The following is a 16,023-nucleotide window of genomic DNA, read 5'->3' on the forward strand; positions in this document are numbered from 1 at the left end:
AGTGTAGAAGAGAGAGTAACGTCACGCTCTGATCTCGCCGCAAAGCGGGCTCCTATGGGCTATAGTTCCAAACATTGGAACTATCTCATTGACATAGACAGAGTACTTCCGCATTCCATTCTTACAGTAGGAGTTACACGCTAGTGTCATAACTCTCTTATACGGCTCTGGGTACAACAAGAGAGCCTGAAGTTAACAGCTGTTTGGTGTATTCATTAGTTTGTTTGAGTCACATATTAAAGAGATAGTTCACCCCAAAAAAACTTGATTTTTTAAGTTTTTGTCGCATTCCTAAGCCTGTACTGTAATTTGATGACCAGCGGACCGGTAGGCAGCGGTTCCGGTAGGAGACACAAAGGAAACTCTTTGAGTCTCCTACCGGAACCGCTGCCGGTCATCAAATTATTGTCTTAGGAATGAGACAAGAACAAAACAATATCCATGAATTCAAGTCTCCTTGGGGTGAAAAAAATATTTTAGGGGTGAACTATCCCTTTAAGGTGATGATTCAGAATCATATGGTGCAAAATCAGTGTTGCCAGATTTGACGAGAAAAACAAGCGGCCCTGGTCCTACAAAAACGAGCCCAAAAGCAGGGCACATGAGCACGCACACACACACACACACACACACACACACACACACACACACACACTTGAAGATAGCGGCTCTACAAGCACACAACGTGCTGTGAGCTTGTATATCTGCTATTTAAAATAAATAGAAAATCCTTTTTCAAGGTTTTTTTAAATATTTTAACAACACATCTTGTATGGCATTGGGGGGCTCCCTGGCACAAAACATTTTCAGATGGGGGTCCATGGCCAAATACATAGTAATTTGGGGGGGTCTTTCTTTCACACGAAAATGTTAAAGAACCACTGGTTTAAACAACATTAGGAAGCCAAGCACAGACTATCCTTAAGAAACTACCCCCCCCCCCCCCCCCCCCCCCCCCCCCTAAAGAAAAACCAAAACCACAACCCGTTAACTATCAATAATATTGGTAATACTAGCAGGCCATTTACATTTTAACAGAAAAACAAGGCCAAAGTCGCTTAAATAACAAGCAGACATGGCAACGCTTGCAGTCGGTCACAGGCTTTAGCGAGTCACAGATGTCGGTGTAACCGCTCGGGTAGCGGATTGCGACCGAGTAACAGATTTTAAAGGTCTGTCTCTCTTCTTGGCCATCTGTCTCTTTGCTCATCATCTTCATTTTAGATCGTTGACACGTGAACCACTCACCCGTCCGTTGGTGTGAATGTGTCGTCATGGTCGTTCTGTCATTTAGTTCGGATCAGACTCGTTTTTTTTTCATTCCACCGCATCAGCCTCTTCATTCTGCAGCAGCTTTAACATTATCTTTGAATCGGCCAGCGAACAGAACTGGACACTCCTTCCGCAGCCTTCACAATAAAAGCTCTAATGCAGGGGCCTTCAACGTTTTTTAGGCCAAAGACCCCCTAGAGCAGTCTGTGGTTCTCAAACTTTTTCATGTCAAGGACCCCCAAAATGATATGTATTTGGCGGTGGACCCCCCATCTAAAAATATTTTGACCCCCCCAGAAGCAAAGATTTGAGTTACAAATGTTAGCTTTAAAAAATATATATTCAAAGATTTGCAAAAAAAAAAAATCAATATTTTTCAAAAATAGCAGATCTACAAGCTCATAGTGCGGCACTTTTTGAATAGCCAAAGTATAAAATATATATATATATATATATATATATATATATATATATATATATATATATATATATTGTATAAAATCATTAAAATGTTTTTAAACAAAAAAAAAACTTTAAAAAAACACATTTAAATGTAGTCAATTAAATCAAGCCCCCTCACATCTGTATGCAAATTACATCCTGCACACATGTATTAAACCAGGGGTCGTCAACCTTTTTTGACATGAAGTGACATATTTTTTTTATTTTCTTGGAAGTCACACATTAAAGGAGAAATCCGACATTTTAAGTGTTATCTTTGATGTGTCGTTACTCACCTACCGACGTAAAAAGTGGCGTTGTTTTTTTCCAGAGATTCCCCTGTCGTCATTTTTTCAACCCCCTCCGTTGTCATAATGGGAGCGCGTGGCTTAGGGAAATTCGTCTATTATAACCGATGCAAAGTTATTTTTTTCTCTACTACTACTCATTGTAGAGTCTCATGATAGTCAAACATAAGCTGAAAGTTCCTGAGAGGCTACCGCTAATGCCGAACGATTTAACACTGGTTGCTTGTTTCTCTACCTGGCAACACCAAGTTGCCAGGTTCTGGGAGAGAAACAAGCAACCAGTGTTAAATCGTTGAATCTCTGGAAAAAAAACAACGCCACTTTTTACGTCGGTAGGTGAGTAACGACACATCAAAGATAACACTTAAAATGTCCGGATTTCTCCTTTAACACCAAGTTTAATTATGACACCACATCAAAAACGTATTTTGATATTCTTTTTATTTTTTGATACATTCATTCAAACTCTGAACTGACTGGAGAGAGAGTCTCCTGGCCAGGGAGTCTTGGTGGGTTATTGCTAATGATTATTTATTATTACATCCTGATGTGAAAGAAAATGTGTCAAATAAAGAAGAAGAAGAAAAAATAAGGGTTGTCATGTAGGCCTATCAAAATATATGTTGGAAATATATTTTGATGTGGTGTCATAATTAAACTTAGTGTTAATTTGTGACTATCAAGAAAAAAGAAAAAAAAAACATGGCACTTCATGTCAAAAAAGGTTGCTGAACCCTGGTTTAATACATGACTCATGGAGAAATACATTAAACCAAGGGTCTTCTTCAACAAAGGGTCCCGGGACCCCAGGGGGTCCTCAGAGTTACAACAGGGTGGCCGCCAAATCTTTGTGTGATAGGAACTTTATTTTTATTTTTTACATTAACCACTTGAACCCTAGCATCACTATAGAGCAGGGGTCTTCAACAGGGGGTCCGGGACCCCTAGGGGGTCCTCAGAGTTACTACAAGGGTTCCGCCAAATCTTTGTGTGATATGATTTTTTTTTAAACCTTAACCACTTGAACCCTATAGCATCCCTTTTCTGAGGGGAACTTCAGCCAAAAATAGCAGATCTACAAGGCGTTGTGAGCTTGTAGATCGGCTATTTTGGGCAAAGAGCTATCGGTGTAGAGGGAAAAAAGAGCTGAAACACAATTTTATACAATATAGAGGGGGTCCCTGCTTCATCTCTCTCTCAGCTAGGGGGTCCTTGGGCTGAAAACGTTGAACACCCCTGCTATAGAGTACTGAAGTCCTGACGTCACTCGTTCATCCCCTGGGTCGTAGAAGTAATTTCTCTACGGAGAATAACATTGGGTCATCTTAGAATCGTCTCATATAAGAATTGCGGTCCAAAAATAAACAAACCGTCCCGGCGATATTGTCAGGGAGGTGTCGCCGTATCGTTTATGATAGTCAGTCACTCATATTTGATACAGTCTGTTTCTGGCGAAAATGTAACTAATTTGGCCGCAGAAACATTAGCGTTTTTCTCACCGTCAGTTGATGCTTCATATCCATATGAGTCAAACCGCCGGGGTCGTTTGTTTATTTTTGGAACACAGTTCTTATTTGACGCGATATTAAACAAGTCTATGGGACTTCTGAATGGGGGAAATAAACCGCAACCCAGGTAGGATGAGTAAATTACGTCAGACTTCGGTGCTCTATTCTGGGGGTCCGAACATTCGCAAAAAATGGCAGATCTACAAGCTCACAACGCGGCATCCTGCTACGTGCTGTGAGCTTGTAGATTGGCAAATATTCGGTGAAGAGGTTTTTTTTTTTTTTTAGGGAAAAAAAGAGCAGACCAAGTACAGAGGCTATAAAGGCAAAGGTCAAGTTTACTACAAGTATTGAGGGTTTAAGTGATAAAATGTCTGAACACATTAACACGAATCCAACATATTAATAGCAAAGATAACGTGTAAATAAACAAACAAACAAAATACGTTAATTTACACAACACTGATCTTAGTGCTGTCAAACAAGTCTATGGAGCTCTCTATGAAATCTATGAGGTTTAATCTGCGACAAAATAGAGTCCCTGCTTAATCTGTCTCAGCTAAGGGGTCCTTGACTTGAAAAACAACGAAGACCCTCGCATTGAACAGTCAGGGTGGTGGTATTATAGTGTAGTTCTCTCAGGAGAGCAGGGACAGGGAGAAAGCCTAGTTATATGCTGATGAAGCAAAAGTATATAATTATATTGCTTAGCATAGATGACTTCTCCTAAAAAAGCTGTGAGCTGAGAAACAGGGCTTTAGTCTGCTATCTGCTTATATAAGACTCATGGCTATAGGGTCACAGCCGCAGGAGCCTTAAGAGACAGCCTTTGTTTTACCACAAGGGAACAAGCTTGCTTTAGACCAGTGGTTCTCAAACTGTGGGACCCTGGGGGGTCCCTACATGATTTGGGGGGGGGGGGCGGGTCCCCAGATGATTAGCTTAATGTGCAACATTGTTTTCTCACTCAACAGTAAACAAACCAACATACAATACTAGACGAGTATTAGTCTAGTCTGGTCTGCAAACATTGGCCTGCTGGTGGCGCTATAACAGGCCAATGTGAAAAGGTTGGCATTTCTTCCTCGGCCAAGTGGGAATGTGTGTGCAAAGTTTCACAGCAATCGCATACTGCGTTCATGACCAATCCTGCAAACTTTGGAAGCCAATGTTAGCCAATCAGGATGGAATATGAAAGATCATACAGATCCGTATTGATCACATGACTATAGAGATACTGTGTACCGATGTGTGTGACATTTGGACAAAATCTGAAGGAGTAATATAATCGTTCATGATTTGAGCCATTTTGTTAAAAACGACCCTAACCCTGCAAACTTTGCAATCAGGATGGAATATGAAATGACTATCAGAGATACTGTGTAGTGTGTATCGATGCACGTGATGTTTGGACAAAATCTGTAGGCCTTCGGCCTGGCGGAGACAATAAGTGTATTATACAGGGTATCTGCACATTTCTAAAAGTGACAATTTAAGGACTTTAAAAGACATTTTTAAACCTAAATTGGCCAAATTGTCAAATATTATCTAAGAAAGGGCAAACATTGTGTAAATAGCCGATCTACAAGCTCACAACGCCTCGCAGTGCTTTTACAATTCATCTGTGGAACCGAGTCAAACTAAACTAGTGCTTGTCAGGGTGGGGGGTCCCCAGTTCAAATATTCAGTTCAGAATTTTGGGGGGGGCCACGGCCTGAAAAGTTTGCTTTAGACCAATTATGAGTTGACTGTGAGGAAAAAGCCAGTCAGCCTATCTGTGCTTTCCTGAGGTAACATGTACTGTATGTTGTGTGAATGTTACAGCGCTGTGAATACATCTTTCTATTATCATTTAACTCATTAAGACATGAGGCCGATTCTACAATTATGTATTGGGTTTCTGGTCAAATTATTGACCAGTTATTTTGTATGTCATGTCACGTGCATGTGGGAGGGAATAATTATAGTATGAAAAGTACTCCCGAAAAAAAAACCTAGAACATACCACTGCTTGACACTGATGACAAACAGATTCAAACGAGTCTAACCTGTCTTGAGACGATGAAAGGCATGGATGAGCAACAACTTCCTTCAGTTAAAACAGTAACAAAAGTTAAACTCTCCTTGTTGGCACACCTCACAGGTTCAGTCATGCCCCATATATCTCATCTCACCGTAGGACGGAGGTCAGTGGTGGTGGAAAAAGTACTCAAATGTTTAACTTAAGTAAAAGTATCAATACTGCAATGTAGTGTAGTACTCTGTTTACTTACTAAATTGACTTGAATAAAAGTACAAAGGTATTGGTATCGAAATGTACTTAAAGTACCAAAAGTAAAAGTACTAAAATGTTTGAAAATAGCCGATCTACAAGCTCACAACGCGTCGCGATGCCACGCGTTGTGAGCTTGCAGATCGGCTATTTTCAAATAGCCTAGGTATAACATAGGGCTAAAGTGGTTAACGTATGTTTTATAATGTCATATATTTATATCTGCAAAGTAACTAAAGTTTTCAAATAATAGTGGAGTAAAAGTACAATATTTACCTCTGAGATGTAGTGGAGTACAAGTAAAAGTATAGACAATTGGAAATACTCCGGTAAAGTAAAAGTACCTCAAAATTGTACTTAAGTACAGTACTTGAGTAAATGTACTTAGTTACTTTACATCCACTGGTGTTCGGTTCGATCCTCGCCTGACTTTCACTGACCATATAAAGAATCTGTGCAAAACCGGCTTTTATCATCTCAAACACCCCCCCTCCCCCCCCCCCTTCTAACCCTGTCAGACGCTCTAACCGATGACGAGAAGATAAAGACAATAGGGGAGTATGACGAATGTTACAGAAGTGGTAAATGTTATCATGAACTTCATGTTGGAATGTGTTGTCCAGTAGGCTAGATCTTGGCTTTGTTGTCAATTTTTGAGGGCAAAACCCTCTCAATTTGTTGAATGATTGCTTCTCTTTGTTAATTGTTTTTATTTTTGTAAAGCACTTTAAACCATCGTTAAGAAAGGTGCAATATATATAGTTTTAATATTATATTATATTAACAAAAATATTATATTACAAAATTACAATGTGTCTTAAACTGTATGCTCTTTTATTTTCATATGTTAATGGCTCTCTCTCTCTCTCTCTCTCTGCCTATCTCTCTATCTCTCTCTGCCTCTCTCTTTCTCTCTCCTGTGTGACTCATGATGATCATGATGATAAGACAGAGAACTCTTAGAAAGGTCAGATGATGTATATGGTTTATGGTTTATGTCTCAGACATTGACATGTATAGCAGTTTCATGCTGTGGCTTTTCAACAGTTGATATAGAAACAACTAACAAGCTTGAGGTTTAATACTAGATACTCACAATTCTTTGCTCATTTAAAATGTGTGGCTGAAAGTAGAGAGGATATTTGCATAAACATATCAGTGCAATTCGATACACTTATTTGTTTTAGCTCTTGCTCATTTGATTGTCCTATTTGTCGCATCTGTTTAAGAAAGTAGGTAGCTGATATATTGCACTTTTACCTTAACTTCCTTTCCCTGGGACTTCTTGTAGCGAAGGTCTCGGGTTGCTCCCGAGACCTGCCCGTCCGGATGCCACTGTTCCCACCAGCTCGCTGTGTCGCAACCGCGCCTCAGCCTGGTCGACTGCCTGCACCTCTCTTGCTCGGGTAACCATAAACTCCTCTGTCAGACTACTGAAGGAAAGTTTCAGCTTGTTGTTCTTCCCGTACAAGGCGATGCTAGTGAGGCTTCGTGGTAGGCCAACCACTTCCGCAGTGTGCTGCGGAAGTGTGCAGAGCTGTGCAGAGCCAAAATGTATAAAGGGCTGAAGTGGTTAATGTATGTTTTGTAATAATAATAAAAATCTACAAAGTAACTAGTGACTAAAGTTTTCAAATAATTGTAGTGAAGTAGAATAAAAGTACAATATTTGCCTATGAGATGTAGTGGTATTGGAAATTGGAAATACTCAAGTAAAGTACAAATACCTCAAAATTGTACTCAAGTTCAGTACTTGAGAAAATGTACTTAGTTACTTTCCACCACTGATTAGACATTAGTAATCCAAATGGTCTCCTCGTTGACTTGTACATTGTACAGTGAAACAGCTCTCAAAGCCACTCTTTCTAGCACATAAACACAAAGCTGATTCTGTCAAATGTACCAATAGATAACATCACAAAACCCAGATCGGCGATAAAATTATAATTTCCTGTTGATTTTATTATTTGAAGATCAGGATCCATGGATCCAGTACGGATCATCAAAAAAACAAACAAAAAAGCTTGTCCAAAATCTTTAAAAAATAGCAAATATAGCCAATCTACAAGCTCACGTGTGATGTGTTGTGACATTGTAGATCAGATATTTTCACTATTGAATATTGCCCCCCCCCACAACTACCGCATATTACAATACAACTAACACTAAAACTAATAAAAGAACTAGACCAAATCGAAGCCTTTCCAAAAGTAATAAAAACCAAACTTGCAAACATGCTTTAAAAACGAATCAAAAATGTAAAACAAAAAGGCAAAATGAAAAACAAATACACAATTTATGAAAAACGCAAAAGTATAAACTACTATCCAAAGCGCTTTAGAATGTGCATTACATTCACCCATTCTCTCACACACACACACACACACACACACACACACAGGGTCAGCATTTACATGAAACAGTCATCATTAGTATTATGTATAATATACATAATGCAAAGAAGCATATCAGCTTGGTGGGGCAGGTGTTCAAAGATCATAAAACAGATTATGTGTGGTAATCTGCCTTCCTAAAACAAAGTACAGGATTTCCATCCTCATTCCGCCAGTAAATGTCTCTTGCCTCACACCCTAGCATTTAGTACTTTTTAGCTTGTTTCTGTAAAGCGACTTTGAGTACTCAGAAGAGCGCTATATAACTTGTACATATTATTATTATTATTATGTAATACATAATAATTAATACAAATTAATAATAATCAGTTTTGTAGCTAATCTGCACTAAATCCGAAGTGTAAAAGTAACAATTTATTGATGGAAGTAAACTTACCATGCTCGCTGGGTGCACGTCTCAAGTCGTTTACAATGCAGCTGCAAGACTGATGAGGAGGGAGGGCACTATGACATCACTGCATCAGGTGAAAAGTGAAACTAAAACTGACTGATGGCAGCCAGCTCATTTTAATGATGATAACATCAGAGGCAAAGGGGCGGGTACCCAAGCACCCAAAGGCACCCCACCCCTCTGCACGTAAGCACGCACATATAAGCAGTGGTGTAAAGTAACTAATACATTTACTCAAGTACTGTCCTTAAAGGACGACTTCACCACTTTTCAACATATCTTCATATAATAGGTCCTCACTAATGCTCATGATAAAATGGTACAATTTTTTTCTAATCAGTCTGTGTCTCAGAGGAGGGCTGTAGACAGTTCAGAAACCCGTCTACCAGTGACATCATCGATGGGAATCCAAGCTAATAGAAACTGCAGGCTTTGTATTCCTGGAAAGTTGCAATGCAATAATAGATCCCATTGTTCTCGCCTTAATAAAAATCGGAATATTATTTTTTTTATCTTTTGCGGAAAAAAAATCCTGTCTAACGATGATGTCACTGGTAGACGGGTTTCTGGACTGTCCACAGCCCTCCTCTGAGACACAGACCAAGTAGAAAAAATTGTATCATTTTATCATGAGCATTAGTGAGGACCTATTATATGAAGATATGTTGAAAAGTGGTGAAGTCGTCCTTTAAGTACAATTTTGAGGAATTTTTACTTTACTGGAGTATTTCCCATTTTCAGTACTTTTACTTCTACTCCACTACATCTCAGAGGCAAATAGTGCTTTTACTCCACTACAATTATTTGAAAACTTTAGTTACTAGTTACTTTTCAGAACATACATGAACTACTTTAGCCCTATTTTATACCTAGGCTATTTGATGCGACGCGTTGTTTTGTACTTTTACTGAAGTCATTTTCTAATTCTGGACTTTTACTTGTAACAGAGTACTTCTATATTGCAGTATTGATACTTTTACTTAAGTAGAAAATGTGAGTACTTTTTCCACCACTGCGTATAAGACTAAGACACACACACACACACACACACACACACACACACACACACACACACACACACACACACACACACACACACACACACACACACACACACACACACACACACACACACACACTCTAACTTCCTTCATTCTATAACAAGAAAGACAAGCACGAACTGTACTTACAAGCAAGGAATGCAGTTTAATTTCAAAACCAAAAACAGTACAACCCTCTGTTGGGCCATATTTCCATGTTGTCAAAAATCGGTCAAATCTGAATCAATGATCTCTTTGGGTCCATGTATATGCAAGTCTCAAATATGTCACAAGACGGTTGCAATATACTGAAAATACTGTATGAAAATAAACTAAAGTTTATTATGCACATGTTTTCTCTTTCATTTTCATTCTTAACAGCGACTTGAATTTGAATTGATCTGCAATGGAACAATAACACATGGTTTCTGTTTGGGTGGAAACCACAGCTGTTACTTTTCAGGATTCAGATTAGAACATAGCAAAAGTAGCAGATCTACAAGCTCAAAACGCGTCGCTTCGCGCCACGATTCGATATTTATAAAACCCACATACACACTTAACCACTTTCACTTGCAAAAACGTAGCGGATCTACAAGCTCGCAACTTTGCCATTTTATTTGCACGACACTCTAGTTGGATCAAGTAGGGCATTAATTTACGAAAAACAAAAGAAACATAACAACATAAAAAAAGTTGCAATTTGGAGATACAAGGATTCCGCCAGAAAGCGACGCAGTGGTCGAGCGGGAGCATGGATTCTACTGAGGGTTCCCACACATTTTGGGATTTTCTTAACTCTTCCATAACTTCTATTAAACTATTTCACCCCATTTCCAGGCTTATGACGATCACACGGGGCAACGATGAGGCTCTTACTCCAGAGTGCAGTCAACGCACCAAGACAGACTCGAGCGAACAGCAGATCTACAAAGCTAACAACGTATCATGGTGCAACGTGCTGTTAGCTTGTAGATATATTCTTTGTGTGTCGCATGACACCCAGTATACATTAGGCCGCAGCTGGTGCAGCGCAGCACTACAATCTACCATGTCACATATTTCCCGTTATGTTAGACATGTTTTGCGAAATTTCTTTATGGACAAAATCGATAGCCAAAAACAATGTATATCCAAACATTTTCCAAAACATTTGGTAAAATTCCAAACCTTTTTCCAGGCCTGGAAAACAGTTTTTTCCCCCTCATTTAACCCTTTAAGGCCGGGAAGGGAACGCATGAGTGTCATTTTAATATTTCTTTGGCTATTTTTCGAAAAATCGTGAAAATGTGTGCAAATCTTTTATATACATTTTTTTAACTCAAATCTTTGCTTCTGGGGGTCCCTGGAACAAAATATTTTTTAGATGGGAGGGGGTCTGCGGACAAATACATATTATTTTGGGGGTCCCGTGACATGAAAGAAGTTTGAAAACCATTGATTATATAGCATAAGTAAAAAATGTAATAATTAAAAAAAAACTTTAGGAGAAAAGACAATTGTAAAATCACCAGAAGCAAAGATTTGAGTTAAAAAACGTTCACTTTAAAAAAGTATATATATATATATTCAAACTAAAGATTTGCACACATTTTCACGATTAAAAAAAAAAAAAATAGCAGATCTACAAGCTCGTAGCGCGGCACTCGGTGCCGCGCTATGAGCTTGTAGATCTGCTATTTTTTGGAGATAGCCAAAGAAATCTTACAATGACAGAGATGCGTTCCCCGGTCTTAAAGGGTTATTACAAATATTTCAAAAGTCTACTGCAGTGGCTGCTTCAGCTCAAACAGTCCCGTTCCCCCTCGCACCACCTGGCCCACCACCAGACGGGCCGACGGAGACGATAGCTGCTCACGAGAACCTGTGGGCAGACAAGGGGAGACAGAAAAACAACGTGGGGGACACAGTGTTAATTCTGTCCACTAAAACAGGGGTCTTCAACAGGGGGGTCCTCAGAGTTACTACAGGGGGTCCGCCAAATCTTTGTGCGATATGATTTTTTTTTACCTTAACTCATTCACTGCCACTGACGTAAAAAACGTAATTTTATTTTTTAATAATTATTATTTTATTTTTTTTATTATTTTTTTTCAAATTTGACCCAAAGACCAATACAAGGAGATATGATTTTTCGAAGATCTAGACTCTCATCCACTTCCTTGTTAACTTAAAAAGTCTGTATCTCAGATCCTGAGTACTTTTTTTTTTCGATGAAAAATCTCTGGCAGTGGGCAAACGCGGCCAGCAATAATTGTGGCAGTGAATGAGTTAACCACTTGAACCCGAGCATCCTTTTTCTTTTCTGAGGAGAACTTTAGCCAAAAATAGCAGATCTACAAGCTCACAACGCCTCGCGCTGCGAGGCGTTGTGAGCTTGTAGATCTGCTATTTTTTTGGCAAAGAGGTGTTTGGTGTAGAGGGAAAAAAAGAGCAGACCAAGTAAACAAGAAAAAGCTGAATCTGAAACACAATTTTATGCAATATAGAGGGGGTCCCTGCTTCATCTCTCTCTCTCAGCTAGGGGGTCCTTGGCCTGAAAACGTTGAAGACCCCCCTGCACTAAAAGCTATGAAGGAAAATGTTCGCTTTTTTCATTGAAAAAAACTAAAGCTTTGATGACTAGAGCTATATATTGACAATTGTGTCAACAAAAAAAAAACTAGACTAAAATGTTAATGAGGGAACTGGTGGAGAAGAGATCCTAAGACAAGTCACTTCATGCTTATTATTGCTTTTTTTCCGAAAATAAGACGATCTACAACGCAGAGGGTCAGCACACAGCTAAGTACAGGCATTATGACACCGTCACGACCCGCCAACTTAAACTTTAGTCGACTAAAGCAACTGTAGATTTAGTCGACTAAAATCTTATATTCAGTCGACTAAAACTCGACTAAAACTGAAGCATTTCAGAAGACTAAAATATGACTAAAACTAAATGGATTTTTTTTCAAAAAACGACATCAATTTTGACAGCAAATTTCGATTCGGTTTTAGTCAGTCTTTTGACCGACTAAATTCTATTTAGTCTTAAGTCATATTTTAGTAATTTGAAATGTTTTACTTTGATAGTTTCAGTTGACTTAATATTATGCGGTTTTAGTCGACGGAATCTACACTTGATTTAGTCGACCAAAATACATTTTGGCGGCGCTGTGATGCCTGATTAATACGTGGGCCGAACATAGCCGATCTACAAGCTCACAATGTGTCTGTGAGCTTGCAGATCGGCTATTGTCGGAGCGCGACACTCACGTGCAGCCACGCATTAACATTTTAGTCTAGTTTTTATTTGCTGACAAAATTGTCAGTATATTTAGTCATAGTTTTAAGTCATCATCATAGCTTAGTTTAGTTTTCATTAGCGTAAGAAGGTAGTTGACGTCATTTATTTTGTATAGTAAAGTGCTTTTAACTATCAATTGTGAGAGGGACCACAATGGAAATAAGACTTAGGACTTTGTTGTATTAACTCAAACTGCTGTAACCTTGTAGAGTTTTTTTGCTTTTCAAAAGTTTTGTTAAACTAGACACACTTGAAAAAGACCACAAGGTCGAAACGTCGTTCACTTGTTGTCTGCTGCAGTTGAAAATATATATTTAAAAGTGAATTGCGAGCCCTTTGTTCGTCTGTGGTTTTGCTGCCTTTGCAGTTTTGCTCAGCATGGAGGTTATGGGTTATCTTTGTCTTTGAAAACACACAGACAAGCACACACGTATGCACGCCCATTAGCTAACAAAGCACAATGGGTCTCATTCGCAAAGCTCTTTGCGAGATACTCAAAGAGACAGTGTCCTCAATACCCTCATACCTGTCTAACTACTTCTCCAAAGTGAGTGAGACCCACAGCCACAACACTAGAGCACTGTTTTCCAAACAGTGGGTCGGAAGCCATCTTTGGGTTGCGGACCAATTTGTATGTGTTGCGAGTAAATACCCCCTTTTTTTCCGTTTCCTACACTAAAAAAAGATTAATCAAAATATCTAATAATTTCTATAAATACATTTTTAAAAAGTTTAAGAAAAGGCGAAAATAGCAGATCCACAAGTCCACAACGTGGCGTGAAGTGACACGTTGTGAACTTGTAGATCTGCTATTTTCACTAGTTTGGGTCCCGGGCAAACGTCTCATTTCTCTTTTGGGTCAGAGCTGCACTAGAGGGAGCGACCATGATCTGGTACCACTCACATTTAGAACAAACATGGGAAAGTTCTCATTCTACTACATACATACTAAATATGGAATTCCCTGACACCATCCATTAACCCATTAACTCATTCAGTGCCACTGGACGTCTAAAACGTCAAAAAGAAAAAAAAAATTCAAAACCCAAGATATGATGATTTGAAAATGTTCTGCTCCATTCACTTCTTGTTTAACTTCTTACTGAAAAAGGCTGTATCGCGGCTCCTAAGCACTTTTTTTTACAATGAATTTTGGCTGTGGCACTGAATGGCACTTTTTTTTTACAATGAATTTTGGCCAGTGGCACTGAATGAGTTAATATCATAATGTACTCACCAGTGCCAGCGATTTATTGTTGTTTTTTAGTTTTTTTCACCTTGCCACAGACCTCGCTAAATACCTTAAGATCGCACGTTCAAATGTTTGTAGACACACAGGGTAGCTGTGTGAGTGGCCCAGAGAAGAAATTTTCAATCGGCGATCGTCCATTTTGCAGTAGTCGCAATTTCTATTAAACAGCGTTCAGCGCGGAGAAAAACAACACCGGAGACAATGGCGGATTAGCGGAAGCTCTAGAGCGGCGGCGGATGGGAACGAAAATCTTCGATTGACATTCATTTCCGTTTCCGGTGTGCTACAATGAAATGTGTCACTGCGAAAAAAAAAAGAAAAAAAAAGACCACTTCGCGTAGAACTACGCGACTGGCACGCTGCGCAATTATTTAGGTTCGCATAGAACTACGCGATTGGCACGCAATGTGTTAAATTAACGCCCTACTTGTACTTGATCACACTACAGCGTCACACTAAAGTAGCAGATTCGCAAGCTCGAAGCGCGACGCAAAGTGACGCGTTTTGAGCTTGTAGATCTGCTACTTTTGAATTTGAATCCTGAAAAGTAACAGTTTTGGACATAATGAGGTTCCCAGCCGACAAGAGACGATATGCCCGTCCGTATTGACCAATAGTGAAAATAGCTGATCTACCAGCTCACAACGCGTGACAGTGTTATTGTTATTATTATTGTTGTACCCATCATAGTAGCTTGTTTGAGGAACTTGTAGCTGGTCTCAAAGGTCATCTGCTGCAGAGGAGAGGCGTTGGACTGCATGGCGTGTCGGTTCAGTGGCTTATAGACGCCTTCGAAGCACATGTAGTCTGCTACCAACGACAGGTGTCTGGGGTCCACCTCGATACCTACACACACACACACACACACACACAGGGTCAGCATTTACATGAAACCGTCATCATTAGTATTATGTATAATATACATAATGCAAAGCAGCACATCAGCTTGGGTAATATTATTACCCAGGCTAATATGCTGCTTCGCAGGTTCAGTATGTGTTCAGGTCCTGTCAGATGTGCACTTTTTTAAAATGATCCCTGGCCAATAAGCCTTATATGCCTTAACCCTTTAAGACCTGAGGCGATTCTTTAAAAAAATCAAAATCCTAACAGTTTTTGGGAAAAAATCGAAACATTTTTTTTTCACGATTTTTCAAAAATAGCAGATCTACAAGTTCATAGCGCGGCACTCGGTGCCGCGCTATGAGCTTGTATATCTGCTATTTTTGAATAGCCAAAGACATCTAAAGTGACACAGATGCGTTCCAGGTATCAATGGGTTAATACATTATAATTGCCCTCTATAACTTAATCTTTTACTAAAACACAAGCTTTCACTATTAGCACATGCATTCCATGCATTCCATAGGGCTGGACCACACATGGACAAATGACTTCAACAAAAGTCCGCCTTGAGTAAAAGATTAGCTATTAAAAAAAACCGCAGGAACCCATGTCGCCCGGTTTCACATGATCCAGCACTTGATTCTTAACTTTTGCTGTCAAGTCTGGATATTAAAACTTATACGTTTATGTTCTTTCACCAGTCAATAAATGCGATTTGAAATGCGAGTTCACTCGCTGCGAGTCCCTATAGTTACAGGGGAGGAAGGCCCAGGTGGGTGATTTATCCCACAGCACACATAATCGGGGGTGCACATAACTGGTGCGCAGGTGCGCATGCGTGGCCAAAATGAATTCCGCGCGGCACATCAGACGACACGAGGCGCTTTTGCGTACCAACAGCTGGGACAGGAATTTCCAAGCTTTTATTTCTTTAGCAAAACTAAAAAATAAAAGCCTGGAGATCGAGGCTAGGAATTTACTTCCTGAAGC

At 39.5% G+C, this 16,023-nt stretch overlaps 3 protein-coding genes across 6 annotated transcripts in view; 1 reads left to right on the forward strand and 2 right to left on the reverse strand.

The window, feature by feature from the left end:
* slbp (stem-loop histone mRNA binding protein) overlaps positions 1 to 846 on the forward strand; it is a 234,777-nt gene extending 233,931 nt beyond the window's left edge. Inside the window, exon 10 of the transcript XR_013932202.1 lies at positions 837 to 846. The gene's annotated coding sequence lies outside the window, so the exon portion shown is untranslated. The remainder of the gene's footprint in view (positions 1 to 836) is intronic.
* The window catches only part of st3gal5 (ST3 beta-galactoside alpha-2,3-sialyltransferase 5), a 56,349-nt gene extending 49,160 nt beyond the window's left edge, over positions 1 to 7,189 (reverse strand). The window contains exon 1 of one of the 2 annotated variants that reach the window (XM_080415319.1): positions 7,062 to 7,189. The gene's annotated coding sequence lies outside the window, so the exon portion shown is untranslated. Of the gene's footprint in view, positions 1 to 1,248; positions 1,349 to 7,061 lie in introns of those variants that run through there. The other variant, XM_080415320.1, reaches the window with a different exon arrangement.
* polr1a (RNA polymerase I subunit A) overlaps positions 1 to 16,023 on the reverse strand; it is a 445,779-nt gene that overhangs the window by 353,848 nt on the left and 75,908 nt on the right. The window contains exons 37-38 of one of the 3 annotated variants that reach the window (XR_013932195.1): positions 14,869 to 15,033; positions 10,204 to 11,510 (exon numbers count right to left, since the gene is read on the reverse strand). Coding sequence is in view for 1 of the 3 variants with exons in the window: in XM_080415292.1 (XP_080271418.1) it covers positions 11,410 to 11,510; positions 14,869 to 15,033 (266 nt within the window). In the remaining 2 variants the exon portion in view is untranslated. Of the gene's footprint in view, positions 1 to 9,792; positions 11,511 to 14,868; positions 15,034 to 16,023 lie in introns of those variants that run through there. The other 2 variants (XR_013932196.1, XM_080415292.1) reach the window with 2 other exon arrangements.

The sequence above is a fragment of the Gymnoscopelus braueri genome (assembly GCF_963280865.1).
Source record: "Gymnoscopelus braueri genome assembly, chromosome: 20".
Taxonomy (NCBI): Eukaryota; Metazoa; Chordata; class Actinopteri; order Myctophiformes; family Myctophidae; genus Gymnoscopelus; species Gymnoscopelus braueri.